Below are 23,927 nucleotides of genomic sequence, written 5' to 3' on the forward strand. Positions count from 1 at the left end.
AGCCACTATGCATCAAGAAACAACTTTTTGTTTAATCTGTAAAGCATAATAATAAGAAGAAGAAGAATCTGAAATTTGAGGTTGATTTTGCTCATGGCGATGTACTGCTGGACGGTACAGCGATGGGAGTAAACCAGGTGAAGTCCTTCACCAAGTCTGCCCAGAGTCGGTCTTTTGTGGAGAAGCTTTATGAGAAGCCATTGCATCGTGTGTACAAGCAATGTGTGGAACAGAATAGCAATCCCACAGACTCCTTCGCCTGGATGAAGTCTGCTGGTCTCAAATGTGAAACTGAGGGCTCTCTTTTTGCTGCTCAGGACCAGTCACTTTACAGAGACTGTTCAACACCTTGTCAGTGGATGCCCTTCCTTGGCACAAACAGAATATCTTAAGAGACATGATGGCATAGCTCGTTGCTATTATTATCGTCTTCGCCATTCCTGTGGCTTTGCCTCCGAGGTCCATCCATGGTACGACCCTGAACATGTCCAGGACGTCATGGAAAATGATGCTTTCAAACTTCTGTGGAATAGGCCCATATACAGCCTGAGAAGAATTCCTGCCAACAAACCTGATCTTGTCCTTTTAATTGAATTTTCTGTCCCTTTTGACAGCAACGTGTTTGGCAAGATTCAGGAAAGGCATTCTAAATATGCGGACCTCGCCTTTGAAATGACTCGCTTGCATCCCAAGTACTCTGCCGTTAGGCTCCCCATTGTTCTCGGTGCCCTTGGTTTGGTACCTCCCGATCTCTTGGGGCAGATCAGGAGAGTGCCCGGGTTTTCCCCTGGGAGAACAGCCCTTCTGATACTCTGAGTAATGCAGAAGGCTGCAGTGTCGGGGAGCCTTCATATTCTCCGGAAAGTTCTTGGTGGGTTCGACTAGGCAGCGTTTTCTGGGAGAAGTCCCATTCGCTGTCTGGACTGCGTGTAGAGGGGGCAAGGGCCCTGAGCTGATGATGAGCCTTACTAGCCTGACTGTGCCATGATAACCCGAACCCTCTCTGCTGCATATTATCTTTAATCTGTAAAATAATCAGCTGCTATTACTACTACTACGACTTGCATGGTTCCTATCAAGTATGTTTGTTTCATAGTCTGTTGAAACTGTTGCTGCTACAACTACCACTATTACTACGGCGACAACAATTACTACGACTACTTTCGCCACTACTGCTATTAATAATAACGATGATAATAACCGTGCATACAACGTATTAGGTTTAAGAAGGGTTTATGATGACTATAAATGCATTCGCAGAGCATTTCCAATGAGTTCCGTTGAATAGCTAGTATGTGAATTATCATGACGAATATACGATCGATGAGAGCTTGTATACGGATTTAAACATGGCATGTATCAAACCTTGGAACAGAAAGTAATATGGTATTGCTTAAGCCTGACAATCAAACCCAAGTGCGCACTGGGAACAGACACATAACCCACTGACCTATACCAACTCCCCTCGCGGCATACGAAAATGACATATTAAGTGAAAGTTGTCTACATTGTGAGGAATTACCGTTTAATCCCACAAACTAGCTAACGTCATAACTCGCCCAGATATATCGTAGATTAATGTCTCATTTCTCGTGTAAGCAGCCGATTCCATTCTAGCCTCGGGCCGTGCAAGTCTCGGATCCAGATGAAGTAGCTTAATTTTACAATAGCGACAAAACCTGGCCTGTTTATATTCCGATCACGCTGAGCGAGCGTGGGTTTCGTCCGTGACAACTATCCGAAAGCTCAAGAAATTTAACAGAGAACAATTTATTAGACTATATTTGCTGAAGATAATGTGTCCTTTTCGACATGTTACTTGCGGTAGAGTGTCTGAAAGCTTATAAATGCATCAACATACTGGTACATGCTAGTGATGTGCTGTCTGAACAAACGTTAGTCGCATTTATCCGACGTATCATAGGCAATTCTCGGGTTTCGTTTCCCATTAAAATAGTAAATAAATAATAAAGATGAGTTTAATCATGTAAAAAATATATTTTGCAAATGAACATCTGTCTCAGATGAAGCTCTAAAATGCACGGACAGATGAGACCTGTATTTTTAACTAATTCTTGCTTTTGTAAATGAGTATTTTTACAAGAATGATGAAATGCGTAGTGTAATCCTTTTCAGATTGCTAGCAGATGCAACAGTATCTAGCTGTTTGTGTCGTAATGTCCCTAGCTTGATGAGAAGATCATGTATTCCAAGAATTTAAACAGACACAAAGCTCACCTATCTTGTTCCTGGAACAAATGTAATAGATTTTGAATTACATAATGAAAGGGTTAACAGAATTTGTGTGCTTTGTATTCTGTGACAACCATTATGGTATCCGATGCATTGTAACAATAAGCAACACAACGTTGGGTTTACAGATCTTACGTAAGACGCGACCAAATAGCACACCGAAATACACGCCTCCAATTGAATCATACTGGCCATTTCATCCGTAGATTGCCTCAAAAATATCACGTTCGCTATACAACGAATACCGTTGGATGGACTATTATGCTTCGACGTGAAAGTGGCTATAATGTTTTTAAGAACGGAGGTGCACATTTGCCACTTGCTGATGATTCGGAATCCATCACGCGGACACATTTTGTCTCAGTCACACCACAAACCTTAACTCGCGGCAAACGGTGTATTTTGGGAAAATGCTTCTCACCACCAAGAGCTAAGCTTCCACGTAATTTAATCACGCCTTAAATGTACCGCAATTTTCTTTTATTATTTGGGGGTAAAATGTATTCAATTTCATACATTAATCACAGCATAGCAAATACTATGGCGGTAGACATATATTCTTTCCGAATCCTCCCGTTTAATTGTATTACATATGAATAAGTCATGAGTATCTGAACCAACACTCAGTCGAATACACTACAGAATATTTAACATGACGCAGTCATCGGATCACAGGCTTGTTCAAATCTTTACTCGCACTTGGGAACAGACACAGGTGTCGATTTGGTGTTAATGGCGTTAGACACGTTCGTCCTCTCTGGCAAACACGGCTTGCCTCCATCAACTCCACCGGAGTGAGCAGAGACTGACGCACTCGACAACAATTAGTGGCTAATAACGGGGAGGACAGGGTTGGTGGAGGACGGAGAAGAACAAATGGCGGGAAATTGGTTCAGCTGTCGTCTGCTGGTCAAGTTCCGCACTGTAATGCTGGCAACTAAGGGATCGATTTCTGATTTGGGGTCGCACTACTGAATCTGTCATCCTGTATTGTTGAAACAGAACGCCGGACAGACTTGCCTTCCTTTCAGGTGACAAACGATAACACGTGAACACGTCCACCGATTGATGTTGTTTTCCTGGAGCGGGTCTGTGATGCAGTGCTGGGATGAACAGACGTCAGACAGCTTGGCAAGTCGACAGGCCTTCAGCCACTGGTGACTGTGGCTGGAATTTACTGATTATCAAGCTGTAGGGTATTGCCCTTTAGTTTGATAAGTAACCAAGTATTGGTTGACAGTCATGAAGAACGAACGCTTTAACCACTCGGCCATCAACTCGCCTTTCATCCACGTAGTCACCATGTCTGGTCTGCCATTGGTCAGTCAAACTGATCCCCTTTGGGCTACCTGGGAAGAAATATGCACCAGTACATCATGGTTGTTTCATGAGCTGGCAAAATCGAGCATCGAGTGCTTACAATGTGTATCCTAGCTATGCGCGTGTGAAATCTGGTCTAAAGATTGCTCAAGGATCCCTAACAGAAAACTACGTCAAAAATGACCATAGACCTTAAGAAGAAATATTTACAAAACATTTTAACATATATCTCAGTAACAAACGTCCATTAATGATGTTCAGAGATCTCCATTAGTCGTCCATGAATAGTGTTCACAAATCTCTACAACGAACACCAACTGAGGGTGTTCATATACCTACAGTTTAATGTGTTTAATGACCTCTAAAAATGTAAAACCAACGAGGGTGTGAATAGATCTGTTGAGTCAATACCATTAAGATATATCTATATGGATTGAATCAAACTCCATCAGAAGTTTTCATGCATTTCTACAAGCAAAACTAATTACATGGATCTGTTGTAGAAATAGATTTCTGGAGGGAACACTCATTGGAGCCCCCTTTAGGGGAGTGAGCACCCACTGAAGGTGTCTCGTGGTATCAAGGGGTGGTGTGTGTGTGTGTGTGTGTGTGTGTGTGTGTGTGTGTGTGTGTGTGTGTGTGTGTGTGTGTGTGTGTGTGTGTGTGTGTGTGTGTGTGTGTGCCAACGGCAGCGATCTGTATATTATTCAGTCCAGACCAGACAAACCTGTGATCAACATCCTGAGCATCGACCTCTCATTAAACGGCAATCATGGGTTGTTGAAGATCCATTCTAACCCGGATCTTCACGGATACCATAGAACTGCTGTTGTAATACCGATTAAAAGAGTTCACAGACCTTAACATCCCTGAGACTTGTTCCATATGGATAGAAGAAGCAAATATACCAAGTGTTTATAGGTCTCTATATGCAAAATCAATTAGAGGTTTACATATATGCCTTGGAGGAACGCCCATTAAATGTGTGCATACATCACTGGAATGAATATCCATTAACAGATGATAAAACTCGCTAAAAACAACCACCCATTAAAAGATGCTCATTGATCTCTGGAACGAAGACCAGTGAAAGGTTAACACACACATCCATAATGAACATCCTCTAAATATTGCATACACATCTAGAAGGTACACCCATTTAAGGGTTGCATATTTTGCTCATAGCAGCCCTTGTTAAAATGTGTTGATAGACATTGAGAACCAAAACCAATTAAAGTTCGTCATAGGTGTTTAGAAGAAACGACCATTAAAACGTGTACATAGATATTTAGATATTATATATTCTAAGATGCTTAGCGCTTAGAACAATCGAAAAAAATACATTATCAGACAATAAAGGTATAGTTTTTTGATGACGTAACAATTGAATGACGTTATCCCGTCACTGCGCCATTCTAGTGTGCCCCCTCGTAATCGAACCATTTTACATTACGTCACAGTGTAAGCGACGTCACGATGCATGTCAGTTGTCTTCGCCTCGTACAGCCTCCTACAGTAAACTACTGCGTTGCACCCCGTTTCTTGGTTTGCAGTTGCTTCACTCACCTAACATCACTGGTGGAAACATTACGTTTATGTTTTCTGACGTTTTAAATGTCTCAATTCGACTCGCAAGTTTTCAGCGACACGATAACGTTCGCAATGTTTACATTCCCACAATGCAATCGTGGAATGTCGCTAGACTACTCAGCTTCGTCTGGATGTACTGATCTAAACATACGTTGGTAGTAGAAATGCGACGTTCACATGGTTTACGTTAATCACAGATGTAATTAAAATACTTTAGAGAAGATATTTAATCCGAACGTAAACCGTCATGAAACTGTTTATCATTTGTTTTTCTGGTAACGTTCGTCTTAACGTAGGGGGGGCAGACACATCAATAGAACAGCGCGCCAGCTAGCCCTGTGCGAGGATTCTTAATTTAGGTCACCGACACCGTCGTTTGTTTTCTGCCATAAATTAATCGTAATTATCCTTAGAAAGTATTAAATTTGGCATCTTAGAAAAGAAATACAGTTCGCTCTACCCCCATGTATAGTGTAATAAAACACACTTTCTCCCTGAACTATTATGACGTTAAAGCACTCGGACGCAAGCGTCCTCGTGCTTTAACTATAATAGTTCAGGGCAAAAGTGTGTTTTATTACACTATCCATGGGGGTAGAGCGAACTGTATTTCCTTAATTAAAAGAACACCCATTAAAGGTTTACATAGATGAAGAAACCTGAAGGAACACATACTAAAGCTCGACACAGACATATTAAAGGAAACCCTATCAATGTTTTACTAGAACAAACATCCGCAGAAGGTTTACATAGATACCTAGAACATGCAATAAAGGTTGAACTTTACATATGACTCTAGATGGAACACACATTAAAGGTTAATATATATTTTAATGAGAAGGAAGACCATCAGTGATGTACGTGTTTTACACTGCAGCCAGCATCGTCACAATAGTCTGTCGCCCTGTGCCTGAATTATAATATCTTCCCTCCCGTCCATCTCTGTCTGATAAAGCAATTCATAAAGAAAGTCAAGATTTTCCTCAGGTTCTGAATCTAGCAGTTAGATTGGGTTCTTTTCATATGTAATCACGACGCAATTTTTAATAACAAAGGAAAATAAATGCATTACATAAAACAGGGCAACATACAGATCTTTGTCCTTACTATAAGAAGACAGCAGTGACGATGCTTCTGGACACAAGTGATAATTAGCGCAAACTAGAGCATAACATTCATTTGCTGAAGACAAAGAATGCTCTCCTTGTATTCAAGCATTGCGTGAGAATCACTAAACGTGTCTTGTGCTTCCATTATTAACGATGGAAATTGTAAGGTTATTATGTGTTGAAACGTAACAATGTTCGTCATAGAATCACGAAAAACCGTCAATTTAATATCTTTATGGGGAAGTAAAACATATGTGGGCCCATAAAAATCTCCTCAGCAGACAGTGATCAATGAGAACCTGTGCTCTTGTCTCAGGTTCTCAACATGTTATTTCCGGAATTCTTCTGAATTATGGACAACTTCTGCGAAACAGGGGATCTTTCCATCCGACGGAGCTTCAAATAGAATTATTTTCATCTCTCAGATATGCTTTTTGGCAAAGAAGAAATATTGTTGCAACGTGAAAATCGACTGACAAATAAATACAATACGCTTGAACTCATTTTCGGCACATACAATCAATACATCTAGGCTGGTGCATAACGGTGAATCTATACCCATATATCATTTGAGAAAGTGCTTACAGAATCTAACATAAGAACTAAAGCAGCTGAAAACCTCTTGGCAGATGACAATCTATTACATGACGTCACTGCACGTGCATACCGTGCTATTCCGTCGACGCCAAGCGTACTATGGACACCAGGCGTGACGTGGGTTATTGACAGAAATAAAATACCAAGGAATCATATTTTCTATGATAGTCCAAATGGCATTTTTCTGTAAACCGATCTTGTCATGCTAATCCATTGGCGAATTCCACCATCTTGATTGAATGGATCATTCTTTGTGCAGTGGTCGCTTAGAAGTGCCACCGTGGCGCCTATTATGGTATCAGCCCTGCCTGGTAATTTGATGAGTTTGGAGATGTTGCTGATGGTGCTAATGACAACGGAGATGCTGCCAAGATGGAGATGTGAAAACATAGAGTACAAAAGTGTTAACTCTATAAACTGCTGTCTTACGCTCGAAGAGTCAATTTCCAAAACGGTGTTAATGTGCTTTTGAACGCCACCTTGGACAAAACATATTTGATCAGTTCTAACTGACGTGAAATGAGCTAATAACGCCCGGGTCACGTCATTAGAAGTACAGTTATTTTACAGCAGATATTATGTAAATGAAAGAAGCATGACAGAGTTTTCACATCTTTACCGAGCTGTAAAGGATCAGGTACACAAGTCATCTAAAATTTATGTACAAACATTCATGAAATATTCTGTCAAGGTTTGAACTTTATCATGAATATTTTACACACGTTAGGTATCTTTATTACTATTTTAGATTTTCGGCTATCAAAATTCATTTTCTGCATGTAGGGGGTAATGTAATAATATTTATGAATGAGATGTTTCCTCTCTTTAATGACCTGTTCCTCAGACATGAAGTCCATTGCCAATGTCACACAGTTGATGAAGTGGACATTTTCTCTCAACTATTGGTATTTTTTCTCCACATGCCTGTGTCAAATGGTAAATTGTGCTTGGACCTTCTGAAGTTAAGGGGGCGGTGGGGTAGCCTAGTGGTTAAAGCGTTCACTCGTCACGCCTAAGACATGGGTTCGATTCGCCACATTGGCACAATGTGTAAAGCCCATTTCTGGTGTCCCCCGGCGTGATATTGCTGGAATATTGCTAAAAGACGCGTAAAAATAAACTCGCTCTGAAGTTAAGCAAAGTTCTCCAAACGATACCATCTGCATATGTATTTGGGGCATGTTTGGCAGATACAAACTTAAGTTTGACCTTACAAAGATACGGTGTTGACACACAACTTAACGAATCACGAACTCAACTTAAATTGGATTGATCGCATTCGAATTGCATGGTGTAACATATCTAACATTGAGCTTTTTTTAACAAGGCAGAAAAAACAGGCCAAATTACGTTCACCGAGTGTGTGTGTGTGCCTGCGTGCGTGCGTGTGTGTGTGCGCGTGCATGCATGCGGATGTATGTGTATATGGAGCGCGGTCACTCAATACAAATATCCATATATGTGTACAAGTTAGTCTATTCAAGGTGCAGTACGAGCCTACCGGGTGCTTATTGATGTGATGTATGCAATCCCTGTGATACCTGCATTATATACATCACCAATTATCACGAGATGTAAGTGTATATTTTCCATTCAGTTTAGTCAACTCGGGTGATATTGTTAAGTTCAATGAGCAGCAACTGATAATAACCGTGTCTAGATGTCAGTCTATGTCCTCTGTCCATTGTCTAGACTTGGTAATGAACACAAGGTATGCGGTAGTATATACCTAGTATATAGTCCTAGGTCGTCGTGTCATCTGAGACACAAATTGCCTGTCTGTCTCTCAGACACTAGAATGATTTGGGAAGTCAAGATGGCCTCAGCTGTAGGGAAATAAGGATTGTTCGGGACTCCATTTGGATTTATTTTGTAGATACATGTTTTTTATACCGGTACATTTTTAAATAAGATATCTATATTTTTATATAATCTGCAAAATAATACACCCAAAAGTGGTTTTCCAATGATTACTTTATGCATTATATGAACAATCAACAGAGCATAATAAATTGTTCAAATTTGCCAACTTGTCGTTGTCAAACTGAGCGAGGTTCATCATGACACAATGAAACAATCGAATACCAGGGTGAAGGTCATCTCTTGTCAATATGTTGTATGGCTCCTATGACAGTTCAGAATTTCCTGACATCGTCGCCTTATGGAACTCAGGGCTCCAGATTAGTTTTCAACATCAGGAGTACGTACTCCACATTTTTTCAATACAGGAGTACTGGAAAACAATAAGAGTACATTTAGAGTACTGAATGGAATTTAATGGAGTATCAGTAATCTTGTGTTTCGTTTCATATATGCACCACAACATTGCTATGCTTAAGTAAAAAGGTCAAAAAACAATAAAACAATAATGTTTCAGAAAAATACGTCTGTAAATGATTCTAAGACCGTACACCATTGCCGTGGTGCGTATCTTCTACGTTTTCTAAATTATTTCCTACCGCATCGTGCATATTTTTGTATCCGTACATACGCCGATACTGCCCTTATCTGGAGCCCTGCTAGAACCAATCAGATTAGGACGTTTGTCCTTACAGTGCCTGAGCCAACTGACGTGATGGCAGATGTTGATAAAACATCATATAAATGTTCGAATGGGTTTAGATCAGGAAGCCTTGAGGGCATGTCAGTACATGGATGTTGTAGTTCCTCAAAACAGCCGTTGTCAGTCTTGCCGAGTTAGGTCGGGCGTTGTGTTGCTTGTTGTTTGTTACAATGGGAAGGACGTGTGGTGGAAGAATTTCATCTGTGTAACGTCGTACCGTTAAATTGCCCTGGACGTGTACCGAATATGTTCTACCGGTATGGGGGATAACGGGCTACATCATTACACTCTTGCCACCAAACATTTCCACTTCCTTTATGCTGTTTCGATCCTACGACGTCTATAAAAAAGTCTTCTGTCTGAAGGGAGAAGCATAAAACGCGACTCGTCTATAAACCAAACAGGTCTCCATAGCTGCTGTGGCCATACTCTGTGTCATTTACACCATTGACGTCGTAGCCGACGATGCTGATCAGTCAAAATGACGTATCGAACTGGTCGTCTCTGGCGAATGCCTGCGGCGCCTAGACGGGTGATCTCTGTCTCTGCTGAAATCCTACGCAATCCTGGTATTGCCCCAGCTGTAGATATGGTCGTGGCGAGTCTATCACGTAAGTGAAGAACCCGTATATTAATCTGTTCTGCGCTACAATGCGCTGTGACACAATGTCGACCAGATCTGGGTAGTGGTCACGTAGGGGTCCCCTGCGTCTGACAACGGTGCCATGACCCTGTAATGTAGACTCGCACAAGTCTCTAAGGTAAAAATTGATGGTTTAAGTGATAATTTCTAAAACAAATAATAAACAACAGACTGGGGTCCTTGTCCGCTTATCTAGACTTGCCTCTTCGAGGCATATAATTACTATACACCCATGGGCATAGCGTTCAGTATAGCCTTGGAGTAAGGCTACCCTGTAATTGTGCTTGACCATAAGTGGAAAAATAAGTGTGCATGCAGTCGGTCGATGCCGTTGTTACGTTGAGATTCTGTCAGTCATGGCACGTTTTCACTTTTCACCTGACCGCCTCCGTGGTGTAGCGGTTAGAGCGTCCACCCGCAGAGCGGAAGGTCGCGGGTTCGATCCCCGGCCGCGTCATACCAAATGCCAATGGGCTCGGCATTAATGGGCTCGGAGTCAGTATCTCAGTAAGCGGCATGGTATCTCAGTAAGCTAGCACTATAAAAACCAGCTTAAGTCTGGGCTAGTACAAGCAGCTACACGCACACGCATGCACGTCGTCATATGAGCGAAATATTCCAAAGTGCGACGTTAAACTCCAATTTCACCTCACCTCACCTCACTTTTCACCTGTTGTACAATTGTGATGACAGACAACTAAAAACCCATCATCTTCAACCAACAATTTATGTCGCATGTTCATTTCACGTTTGTGTGTTTCGCGTTTTCCTCACTTATTCGGTATTTTTGGCCGGACTTTATTCTGCCCGAGCAAATCACTCCCGACGCATGCGGACTTGAGAAATTCATATTTGGTGTTCATTTTGAGATTTATTTCTTCTTTTGCCTTTGTGTTGTTGTTTTTTTCTTAATTGCAGAGTGTATCTTACTAAATAAGATAACTATATTTCTATATATATAATGTCAGTGTACCGAATATCGGCCTATTACCGTGGGTTCCAAACCATAATGTTGGCACCTAGTTCGGCTACAGTATCGATGAAAATGCTAAGAAACAATTCTAAACACCCGTTCTTAAATTTTTCCACAGTAAATATATGGCGGGGTGTCGCCCAGTAGTAGAAGCCCCCATTGTGCATACGTGCATTCCTTGACTGTCCTCTGGAGCGGTGGGGTAGCCTTGTGGTTAAAGCGTTTGGTCGTCACGCCGAAAACTCGGGTTCGATTCCCCTTATGGGTACAATGCGTTAAGCCCAATACTTTTTCCCCGCCGTGATATTGCTGGAAAATTGCTAAAAGCGGCGTAAAACCATACTCACTCACCCACTCACTCACTCACTCACTCACGACTGTTCTCCGGTGAAGCGACCGTGAAGATCCGGGGTAGAATAGGTCTTCAGCAACCCATGCTTGCCACAAAAGGCGACTATGCTTGTGGTAAGAGGCGACTAACGGGCTCGGGTGGTCAGGCTCGCTGATTTGGTTGACACTTGTCATCGGTTCCCAATTGCGCAGATCGATGCTCATGATGTTGATCACTGGATTGTCTGGTCCAGACTCGATTATTTACAGACCGCCGTCATATAGCTGGAATATTGCTGAGTGCGGCGTAAAACTAAACTCACTCACTCACTCAGGTGAAGCGCCAGCGCAGCATATTCCGGGAACCGGGCTGAGATTTTGTCAGGCAAACTGATCGATGTGGTATAAGGGACGTAACTCTAAATTACAACATGATCAACTGTGGTTCAATTTATGTACGTATCATCTCTCTTGTCGAGTCGTTATCACAGCTCACAGCTAAAGATATTGGCAGGCTGAGTTTTCAGGTATAACCAATATATATACTAATAACATTTAGATGATTTCTATCCACTGTAATTATGTAAAGTCATTGCTCTGGCTCAATGTTGACTATTTGTGGTGAGGTCATTGGTGGGACAGAGTCACCGAAATGGGGTCAGACCAACGGTATACGTGTGTGTGTGTGTGTGTGTGTGAGAGAGAGAGAGAGAGAGAGAGAGAGAGAGAGAGAGAGAGAGAGAGAGAGAGAGAGAGAGAGAGAGAGAGAGAGAGAGAGAGAGAGAGAGAGAGAGAGAGAGAGAGAGAGAGAGAGAGAGAGAGAGAGAGAGAGAGAGAGAGAGAGAGAGAGAGAGAGATGCACATAATTCCACAGAGTCTTCTCAAGGTAAAATGTAATATCCTGGAATAATCTTTAATAAGGGCATTTGTAATGCACTGAAGTCTGCACCACAGAGGGGCACACTCAAAGCGCTAACAATTATTCATACCCCGGATAAACCAATCTGCCAGTGAGGTGCTGCAAGCATGTATTTTCTTCTATGACGTCAAACCATCGTAAAAGAGAGGTCATACACGATATAATGATAAGGGGCATAACTCCGTTATGGCGTAATACTAGGTCAATGTAACTCAGATCACTTTGAGAAAATGTGTTGTGGATAATGGACGCTATGTTTTCGTTATTTTATATTCATGAGGTGAACCTCACTATTCCAATTCAAAGTTCCCCAATGTGAACGGATGCGCTTTGGTAGTTTCCACAATTTATAAGAAAAGATGACAGCGATATTACATGTGAAAAGCACGAAAAAGCGATTTGAATGGCCTTATCAATATATAAGTTAGTTCTTAGATTCCCATATTCTCCTGTTTGTGTAGATGTAATTTGACTAATTTTGCATCGTTATTACCAGAGTACTAGCCATATCTTCAAAATGTAACGAAATTGCTGAAAATAATACAACATTTTAGTTGGCGTCATGCGCTTTATTTTATGCATTTTTCGCGGCGTTGGAAAAGCAGCTGACATTGATATGCTGATTAGAATATATCTCACTTAATTTCCATTCATTGTATAAAGGTCTAGACTTCTATGTCAGAATTAACATTCTTTAGACAAAACATAAAATGACTGATTTTTCATTTTAAATAGTGTCCTGAATATATCAACAATTAGACAGTTTGACAGCGTATCTTATTGTGACCAAACGCAGCACCTGTTTGGCATCAATTTAGCGTAAATAAAAAATAATATTTCCACAACACCGAATATTTTGTCTGGGATAAAATTTTGTTTGTTTATGATTATGAAGCTATTTCTCTTCATACATTATGCAATGAAAGATGCATAAAGATAGCTTTTATATATGGAACTATATATTAGAATATGGATATAAGATTTTGTCGAATTAACACATGAGATGGTATTTTTGGTTATTTTTCAACAATTTTTCCTATAAGTAGTTAGAGTTTGATATCCTGTCATCACAATATTATTTAATCGAATATGAATTGAATATATTATCGAAAACAATGATAGAGAATCATAAAACGTTGCCAACAAGCTGGCACCTTGCTGATCTATATGCATCATTCTTTTTGTCTATAAAAGCGACACAAAATTATGCAGTGAACAAGACAATTCCTTTTAATATGTGTGCATATACATTTCATACCATATATAAATCATTGTCATTAATATTATCAGTTTAGCATATAAGGTTGAATTATATCACCCGTTCATTAACCTGTTCATATGAAATTGCAATATTAGTCCAAATAAATTGAATATTGTACATCATAGGAACTAAAGTAATTGCAGTTATGGCTACGTTTGATCTTCTAACACTTGTGTAAAGGTTTAAAATGGTGTATTGCAATAAATATGTCAATTTCTTATGTAAATATGATTCAAACAATCAAAAACTTTCAAAGAATAAAACACCGTAAACCCTAAATGCATGTATGATATGATATTGAACAAGGCTAAATGTAGATACTGAAGTCAGTTTCATGAAAAGTATCGAACTATCCGCAAAAATATACATCATAATACTGGCAGTGTAATCGGAAGGATATGGCGATTATGTTTACTCTTGTTCAACCGACCTTCACCTCAAAGAAATTGCCTAATATGTACAACAATGTTGACGTATGACATCACTACCGCTAACCGATTTCTTACAAAATGGTAGCACTTTGCTGACAAAGGGTACACAAGGATTTTCTTGAGGGACCCTTCCACTGATTCAGGGATCGTTTGTACATAAATATGAGAGATGTAAGTAATCAGAATGATTCTGACTATCTGTGTATTGTTATATGTTTTTATCGTTTTTTCACTATCGAAGAGAAAAGGACAGAAATGCAGATAATTACCGTTGTCGATTCTCGCGTGATTTGAAACGTCCAGTCATGGCGTCCAGCTGCACTGCCACGGAAACTTTGACAATTTCTTATGAATTATCAAATCATTGCATTGTATCTATTTATAATTTCCTATTTCTTGCTCACGATACTCTTTCCATGTATATTCTAAAGAGGGTATTGAGCCATTGTGCAAGCAATGAATAGGCGGATGAATGTTGAAAAATTTCAGAAAATGCTGCGCAGTGTAAAATCCGAATTTGTCATTGTTTACATTTCACACAAGCGCAGTCTTTCAAGCACAGCGTTAAGTTTTTCACACCCAATATGTTTCGATCTCACTTTATCTAGACAGTTATTATTGGTGACACAGACCAGTTTCAAATTGATTCTAAAATGTATGGGGAATTCAGTGATGCATTTTTTGAAGCTGAATATGAAATATCATCATTGATGTAATAGAAGTCTCAATACCGGCCTTAAGCAAAGCGTGATTTTGTAAACACTATCAATATGGCCGAAAGCTCTCACGGTGTTAGAGTGTAAGTGCATTTTGAAAACAACCCAACCGATTCTAGATTCATCGGCAGCGTTTCAGAATTATAATTAGAAATCATGTAAAACTGATATCAGTGATCATAAATATCTTATTTTTGATTTAATAGTCATGTGACCGGGTACCAAGACCACACGCCACAACCAATAAAATATGTCAGTGAATTGTTTATATATATGGAAGTTTAATGGTATTTCACCATTTAAAAGTATAATTGCCCCAAGTTTAACGCATGCTTCGGAAATGTGGCGATTTGAAAATGCAAATCTTATTTAAAACATGCATGAAAATATATATCAAAATGTCAACATTTTTCAAACTTCATTATCATTTTATCTCGCTACCCACTAAAATAGAAAAATCCATAAACCCATCCCAAAAATACTGCTACATTATGAGCATGTGTTTTTCACTCAAGATATATCTATTAGAGCTTTGGTTAGAGGCTGGACCTTTATTTGGTCTCGGTGACTAACGGCTGTATCACATTTCATTTATTTTGGGGGCAGTGGGGTAGCCAAGTGGTTAAAGCGTTGGCTCGTCATGCCGAAGACCAGGGTTCTAATCCCCACATGGGTACAATGTGTGAAGCACATTTCTGGTGTCCCCCGCCTTGATGTTGCTGGAATATTGCTAAATGCGGCGTAAAACCATACTCAGTTCATTTATTTTGAAAGATTCAACGACATAAGAATTCATGTTTGAAAAAAGCTGATTATATTTTTGTTTGTTTTTGTCAGTTTGATGTCCAGAACTTTAAGCACAATGGTTACAATATGCAAGAACCTGTCCAGCACCATCACCCTAAATGACGGGAAGTCCATGCCTATGTTTGGTCTGGGGATGTACCTCAGCAAATCGGGCTCTGGTGGCAGTGCTGAGAAGGCTGTCACTCATGCACTGAAAAATGGGTACAAGTTGATTGACACTGCTGAATTTTATGGGTAAGATCTACACCGAAAACTTTGTGACAGTTATCTGTCAATATCTATAAATGTTTATCAATGTCTGTCTGTCTGTCTGTGTCTGGATGGATAGATGTTTATTGAATTTAGACTTTGTTTTAATTTTTTTAAATCCATTCAAAATAACATGATGGTAGTTATCCTAATTTGACTAATACCTACAGTAAAGTCTTTTCTGGTCATATTCACCTAACAGCAAATTATGTCAAATTACCATGTCAGAATCAGTTGCATGTACAAGGGAGGATATAATCCTAGATCATTCTTTCATAGTTTCATGGGGGTGGTGAGGTAGCCAGGTGTTTAAAGCGTTTGCCCATCACGCCAAAGGCCTGGGTTCACTTCCCCACATGGGTGCAAAGTATGAAACCCATTTCATGTGTCCCCTGCCGTGATATTGCTGGAATATTTCTAAAAGCAAAACGTCAAAGCTTCAAATAGAAGGAATCAGGTAATATGGCAATCTTTTGTTGTGGACATTGCAAACTCATTATTCAGAAAATATTTTTAGTTTTTCATGATTTTGTTCACTAAATGTATTTGTAACAGAGGTTGCCGTTTCACCAGGATGAACTTATTTACGTTGTTTTTTTAACATATTTGAGGGACATCTTATATCTTAGGAATGAAAGTGATGTTGGCCGAGGCATCAAGGCATCTGGACTTAAAAGAGAAGATTATTTTGTTGTCACAAAAGTCTGGACCAATGGAGCAGATGTGTGTCGTTCTGCATTCACAACAAGTCTTGAGAAGTAAGTTTGGGAAGCTGATGATCTTTTGTACTCGCAAGAACTGCCTTGTATCAGGATTATTGTATGATACAATATATCATCATGTAATGATATCTTATTTTATCATATATTTCTCAATCGTTATTTGAGAATAATTCACAACAAGGGACCCTTCATCCAGACCATCTGCCCGGAGAGCGGAAGGTCGCGGGTTCAATCCCCGACCGCGTCTTACCAAAAGACGTTAAAATATGGTACTTGTTGGTCCCTGCCTGGCGCTCGGCATTAATGGGTACAACAAGGACTGGTCGGCTCGGAGTCAGTATAATGTGTCTGAGTGGGGTATTCATGCTTCACTGCGGCATGGTATCTCAGTGGGCTAGCACAATAAAACCAGCTTCAGTCTGGGCTAGTACAAGCAGCCGCACTTACACATACACATGCACGTCGCATATGAGCGAAATATTCTCAAGCACGGCGTTAAACCCACTTTCACCTCACCTCACCTCACCTCATCCAGACCAGTTCATTATGTTATTATTCACTAAAGTGATGTCGGAAATAGAAAAAACCTGATTTGTCGCAGTTATATCTACCATTTATGTAGTTAATATGTCAAAGTCTGAAATATCTGTCAAACTAAGTTCAGCTTAACTACAGTCTGGGTGGTAAGGAGATAGGAAACGTAGAAAAAGGACTTTACTGAGGAGAGATTAGTGCAGAAATGAGGAATGCGGTTTTTTTCGAAGTCCAAAGCGACTTATTTGGAACAGACCATGACTTTATGCAAATTATTGAGCGATGATATTGAATTACAAAAGACACTTTTTAAATGCCCATTTCAAAATTAAACTTAGCTTCATTATATACGATAGCTGACGTAAACAATGATAACTTTAATACTGAAACTATTAAGGATGTAGCTACCATGGAGTCCATCACTATAAAAAGAAACAGGTAGGAGGGGTCGTCTCAAACGGTGTGTGAGGACGGGTGTCACAGACGGTGGTTGGGATCAGGCTGGAGGATAGAGATATCAGCTGAGATAAGATAATCCTTTAGGGGAAATAAACTGGGGAAGCAAATGGCATGTCAAAACAATTTACAAACAACATCCAGTCCTATCAGGTGGTCATGCCACCAATATATTTTTAGACATTTAATACGATGGCTGATTTAAGCTTTTCTATAGGTATCCTACTCTTTTACATATCTCAACATAAACTTTATGAAAGAAAGACACATAAGACATTAATCAATAGATGAGACATATTCAACACACATGAGAAAGCATAAAATATCTTAGAGATGACCCCTTGTGCCTGTTGGCAGCACATGCATTTCATGCCAGGTGAGTCGATGGCCCGTCGTCATACCTGGCTGAGCGACCTAATTGCCATCTGTAGTCTGATCTATTGTTTTCAGCAGCTATTGGTATTTTTTCTAAGTTTTGCCCGATTTTACGAGTAAACATGTTTTTCTGGATGTCCTATTACGCATTGCACTGAACGCCCAGTTAGGTCGATGTTGGTTAATTCAACATATGGTATTTGCAATTGTGTAAATTTTATGGAAACGGAGTAACAGCCTAAAAGCATTTTTTTTCTATTTCCGACAGTAATTTAGTTAAAACACAAAAAACAGGACAGTCATTGATGTCTGTTGTAAATGAAAAAAGGAGTCCATTTTGTTCAGCATGTTTATGTGAAAATCGTTCGTATGTTTTACTTTGATCATTATTTGTTTTTCCCATGTTTGTGCAGATTGGATATTGGTTATGTTGATCTATACCTTATCCACTCTCCTGGGCAGGGGAAGATAGTGGAAACCTATAAAACCATGATGGATTTTCAGAAACAGGGACTTGTCAAGTGAGTCACCCTACTGTTACTATTCGTTCATTTGTTCATTTGTTCGTTTCGTTTCAGTTTGTTCGTTCGTTCTTTCAAATGCCATCCCGAACATTATTCCAGTCAATCAGTTACAACTAAGGTAATCTGTTAGCCATCCATAGGTCTACAGTGATCTCTTAATCCCTGGTGATTTAAGAGAGTAGCTTCCCTTTAAGCTTAGGGTGGTCAGGCTCTATGATTTGATATATTGCGTGTCAAAGAGTCCCAAAGGAGGGAATGTTTCGCTTTCTACCTAATCACCGCTTCGCCTGATTGAGACTTGATATTAACTGACTGCTATGATGTCAAATATTGCCAATTGAAACACTGTATTATACTATTCACACTTTGCTAAGGATCAAATCATGGATTCAACAGACAACTATGATGTGGGGTCAAATTTGGTTTAAATATCTAAACTTATAGTAAGCATGGATCCGAGGTTTCAGTATGTCACTGCATCTTGTGGATCCCATACATGCTACTGACAGGTGTTGTGTACTTGTCAATGACTCGTTCCATGATTTGCAAAATGGTTGATTGGTGCCATGAAAACCATTTTTATGGTTTTTCTTGTATCAAGTGCATAAGGTTAGATTACAGTGACTCTTTGCCAAAAGAAAGGGTTACCATATTATTATTTATCCAGTTTCAAAATATGAATCTACGTTTAAGTAAAGTTGTGAATTTTTGTGATCCTTAGCAAAGTGTGAGTAGTATATATTCACTCATTCACATCAACTATCAGATCGATTGGTGTGTCCAACTTTGGAGTGCATCACCTCGAAGGAATGAAAGCTGCAGGTTTGCCAACGCCGACAGTCAACCAGATCGAGCTTCACCCATGGATGAAGAAGAAGGACATTGTCCAGTACTGTCAGGCCAACAATATTACTGTCATGGGTTACTCGCCCTTGGTGAAAGGTCAACGATTTAATGAGCCATGTTTGGTGGAAGTTGCTAAGAGGTATGGAGTGTTTATATTATTTTCCAATATTGTTTAAGTTGATGTGATACATGTATTTTCCCTGTATTTCAGGTGAAATGACGTGTATGATCACCAATGTGATCCATTGGTGTTCATTTTCTATCTCTGCCCAAACAACACAACTAGTTCTGATAATGACACTAATGATACACTTGGTCGAGATACAGTATATGAAGACTCAACTGCAAGGAGAGTTGGTCCATGTAAATATAAGCCCGAAGAAACATGGCTCCTGACAGAAAGCTTACTTGAGAATGCTTGTACATACTGGCAGTAAATAGCATTTCACAATACATTTTCATAAATTTTCATGTTTGGTTGGTTTGTTTGTTGTTAAACACCGCACTCAGCAATATTCCAGCTATAAGGTGGTGGACTGAAAATAATCGAGTCTGGACCAAACAATCCAGTGATCAACAGCATTCGCATCAGTTTACGCAGTTGGGATACAATGACATGTGTCAACCAAGTCAGCAAGTCGGACCGCCCAATCCCATTGGTTGCCTCATACGACAAGCATGGGTTACTGAAGATCAAACCTAACCCGGATCTTCGACAAGCATGGGTTACTGAAGATCCTACCTAACCCGGATCTTCGACAAGCATGGGTTACTGAAGATCCTACCTAACCCGGATCTTCACAGGTCTCTAGTTCAGTGTAACACATATGAAGTCACATATTGCATATTAAGTCATGTATCAATATAAAGCAATACACACATATTAGTGTGTTACACTGTTTCAAGTTCAGTGTAATACACTGATATGTTTGTATTACTTTATATTGATACATGACTTAATAGTACAAGTGACATAGTGTGGTGATGCCCTAAATGACACCCTGAGTCCTGATAGGGTTAAACACCACTTACTATGTATTACTATGCATTACTATGTATTACTATGCATTACTATGTGTTACTAAGTATTTCCATATCCTATAGCTATTTATGTAAGTCACATCCTGTATATATTGTTGAAATACAATGTAACACACTCATTATAAATGTAGACATCAAAACTACTTGTGAAATAGATGACTGTTGAAACAGCTGACAATTATCTCTACTTTAGGCATCACATGCTGTGAAACAGTAGTTCTCACTATCTAGAATGACTGTGTGTTCCCTGACCAATTTGGCATCAGAAGAGTTTAGGCAATAGAGGCAATAGAGAAAGTCCAATCATCTTATTTTAAACGCTTTTTACAGGTTGGGAAGTTTGCTTCAAATAAGGCCATTTTAGGCGATACTGGGCGTTATCCTCTTTTCATTCTCAGCCAAGTTAGAGTGGTTAAATATTGGTGTAAATTACTAAAGATGAAACGACAACGATATCCTTAACACTGCTATAATTTATTAAAAACTCTTGATGATAATGGTAAGACCAGTTGTAACTGAGTTTCAAATGTTAGATCTTTGCTGTTTACTTGTGGGTATTCTTTTGTTTGGATTGAGCAAGACTTTGGTGATGAAGAGTTATTTCTATTTTCATTAAAACAAAGATTACAAGATATGTATTATCACACCTGGCACAATAGTATTTCATCTTCATCCTTTTTATGTCATTATAATTCGATTAAGTCAGCTATGGAACCAGAGAAATATTTGACATCATTAGAAAATAAGGATTTGATAAGAGCCATGTGTAAATTTAGACTTCCCCTACACAATTTTAATGTCAATTTTTCCAGAAGGTATAAACAAGACGATATTGATCAAATTAAATGTGCAAACTGTAAGTTGGGTTTTATTGAAGATGAATTCCATGTATTATTAGTCTGTGATAAATATAAAGATCTGAGAGAGAAATATCTTCCACATATTGAACATGTCCATAAAAACAATATGTTAATGGTAAATTTATTAAACTCTCAAAATCCTCTTGTTAAACATGCAGTTGCAACATTGTTAAAACATATATTTATTGCTAGATAACTATTTCAATTTGTGCTCACGTGACATTATAAATACATTATATATTAACTGTAAAATGGGCCATAGGCCGTATATTACCGAATAAAGTGTCTGTCTGTCTAATACACACATATTAGTGTGGATGAGAGCAATTCACATGCAGATGGTTCCCAAAGTGACATGGAAGTTCAGAATGTATGACGGTAAACAAGTGGCGTTCCATGTTTTTGAATCATAAAAGACTATATATCGGTGATGTTTCAGGTTGGGCAGGACAACGGCCGAAGTTCTAATCCGGTACAGTGTTCAGATGGGTTATATCACTATCCCTAAGTCTGAGAAACCTGAGAGAATATCGGGAAATACCTCGGTCTTTGAGTGGGAGATTCCACAGTCGGACATGGATGTCTTGGTAAATATCTGCACAATATACTCAAGTTCTGGACCCTGTCTAAAGTATGGGAGCAAACATGACCACTTTTGGAGACTGACCAAGGTCCAAGGCTTGGACCACGACAAAAATGGAAATATCATGGATGATTAGTGTCAAGAATAGTTAATTTAAAAAATTGATTAATAATCGTTATAAGTATCACAGACAAAATTCGAATTATCTGTGGTAATATACAGTAATGTATTTGTCAGCCATTGTGCTACTTCCCACAAGTCAGAACTATAGGCTTCGATTATGTTGGAGATATATCATTCAGAATAATGGTGGATAGATATTATTTGACAGGTCTTTACTGACAAGTGAAAAGAAACAAAGGACAGAATATACCTAGGAACTCAAGTTAGTCTATTTTTGAATGAGTTGAGATTTATAGTCACATCGGCAGTATTTCAGCCTTTTTGTGACCATTTTCTGGAGATCACACTCCTGGTTTACATGACTGATTTTTCAAAGTGAAATCATTTTCTTAGTTGACACAAGGGGCGGTGGGTAGCCTAATGGTTAAAGCGTTGGCTCGTCACGCCGAAGACCCGGGTTTCGAATCCCCACATGGGCACAATGTGTGAAGCCCATTTCTGGTGTCCCCCGCCGTGATGTTGCTGGAATATTGCTAAAAGCAGTGTAAAACCAAACTCAGTCAGTCAGTAGTTGACACAAATGAAAATACCTCTGTGATATCAAGTATTGCACTATTATGCAGGTTTTTTCTTTGTAAGACTGAGAACTTATAAATCAACAGATCTTCTTCATACATGACCATTGGCTAGTGATGAGTTTTTATCTACTGCAATCATTGTCATACAAAATTGTATGTATTCATTGTATGTTTCATTGATGAAACTTATTTGTGGTTTACATTACTGTACATTACAATATCATTAACATTATCAGTGTTTTATTTCAGTTTTCTTTGATGCAGTGGTATACTTATATTTACAAGACAAAATAACATACTAAGAAAGTGCCCTTGGATTTGTATGATAGGTATAGGATATTCTATCTGAGAGACAGATAATTCTTCATTTATTCAGATTATGAATTTACCACAATGTATTTATCATTCACTGATCATAAATAAGATATTGTCATGGTAACTGGCCATGAAGTCCTTACGAACCATTAGCTCACTTTCATACCCAATCCACCATTTAATTTCAATTTGTTTGCTTTAGTCTGAACAAGTTATATTTATAGATGAAACATAATGTGTTAGTCATTTCTTTCCAAATATGAATTGACAGAGTCATCACCTATACCCTGTACTGAAGATTCTGTGATCTAATTTACAGAATTCATTTCCTGAGAGTTCCTGCACATGGAATCCGTGTCTGTTTCCATGGAATGGATGATTGAAGCAAAGATGCAAACAGTTTTGGGGGATATTGTAAGCCTGTCCCTCTTGAACTACCTACAGAGTAATACCTACCAGAAGTCACTGCAACAGTTCTCCTTCAGAAGATCCTATAAACAGCTTCCTATGCCATATATACAAGGGTTTTAATTCTCTACACGTTTTCTTCTTTTGCTTAATTCTTATACTCCTGTTATGGTCAGTGTTTTTCCTGATGCGAGTCAGCCAACTTACTCCAGTTTTGATGCTCTTATTAATATTGATTTTTTATATTTCTCTGACTGTGTTATTGTTATGAGACTTTTTATATCTCTTGTGAGGAACTTGTCTTAGTATTAGAGGATCAGAAACTGTGACTGCAAAGTCTTGTGTGATAAATGGAGAGAAAAAATTGAACATTTTAAGAGATGTTTTATTGTACTTGAATGTAAATCTCATCCCTATCAGGTAACTGTACCTCACACCTCTAATATGCTGACTATAACAGAGATCAGTTTGTCAATCTCAGTCCTTGTTACAGAATAATCTTAGCCCTATATTTGTTGGAGTAAGTGAGTATGGTTTTATGGCGCTTTTAGAAATATTCCAGCAATATCACAACGGGGGACACCAGAAAATGGGCTTCACACATTGTACCCATGTTTGGAATTGAACCCTGGTCTTCGACGTGGCAAGCCAATGGTCTTTAACCACTGGGCTACCTCGCCGTTGCTATATATTGGTTGGAAGTACTGGAGTTTTGGTCACTTCAGAACTGAGAGGTGGGATGGCCTAATGTGTGTAATACCTCCAGTGATTGTTTAAGGGACATATCCTTTTCCAGTATAT

At 39.1% G+C, this 23,927-nt stretch overlaps 1 protein-coding gene across 2 annotated transcripts; it reads left to right on the forward strand.

The window, feature by feature from the left end:
- Positions 1-11,793: 11,793 nt before the first annotated feature.
- Positions 11,794-23,503, forward strand: LOC124264801 (glyoxal reductase-like). 2 transcript variants are annotated; one of them, XM_046699591.1, is made up of 7 exons: positions 11,794-11,905; positions 15,543-15,746; positions 16,391-16,519; positions 18,262-18,369; positions 19,139-19,357; positions 21,559-21,706; positions 23,038-23,503. In XM_046699591.1, exons 2-7 carry the CDS (start codon positions 15,547-15,549, stop codon positions 23,095-23,097), a joined length of 864 nt encoding a protein of 287 aa, XP_046555547.1. In that variant the 5' UTR covers positions 11,794-11,905; positions 15,543-15,546; the 3' UTR covers positions 23,098-23,503. The 2 variants fall into 2 exon arrangements, with proteins under 2 accessions (XP_046555547.1, XP_046555546.1); XM_046699590.1 differs by having other exon boundaries at positions 11,824-11,877; positions 15,539-15,746.
- The last annotated feature ends 424 nt before the right edge of the window (positions 23,504-23,927 follow it).

This window comes from Haliotis rubra, unplaced genomic scaffold (genome assembly GCF_003918875.1).
Source record: "Haliotis rubra isolate DU_JTF1 unplaced genomic scaffold, ASM391887v1 Scf943, whole genome shotgun sequence".
Classification (NCBI taxonomy): Eukaryota; Metazoa; Mollusca; class Gastropoda; order Lepetellida; family Haliotidae; genus Haliotis; species Haliotis rubra.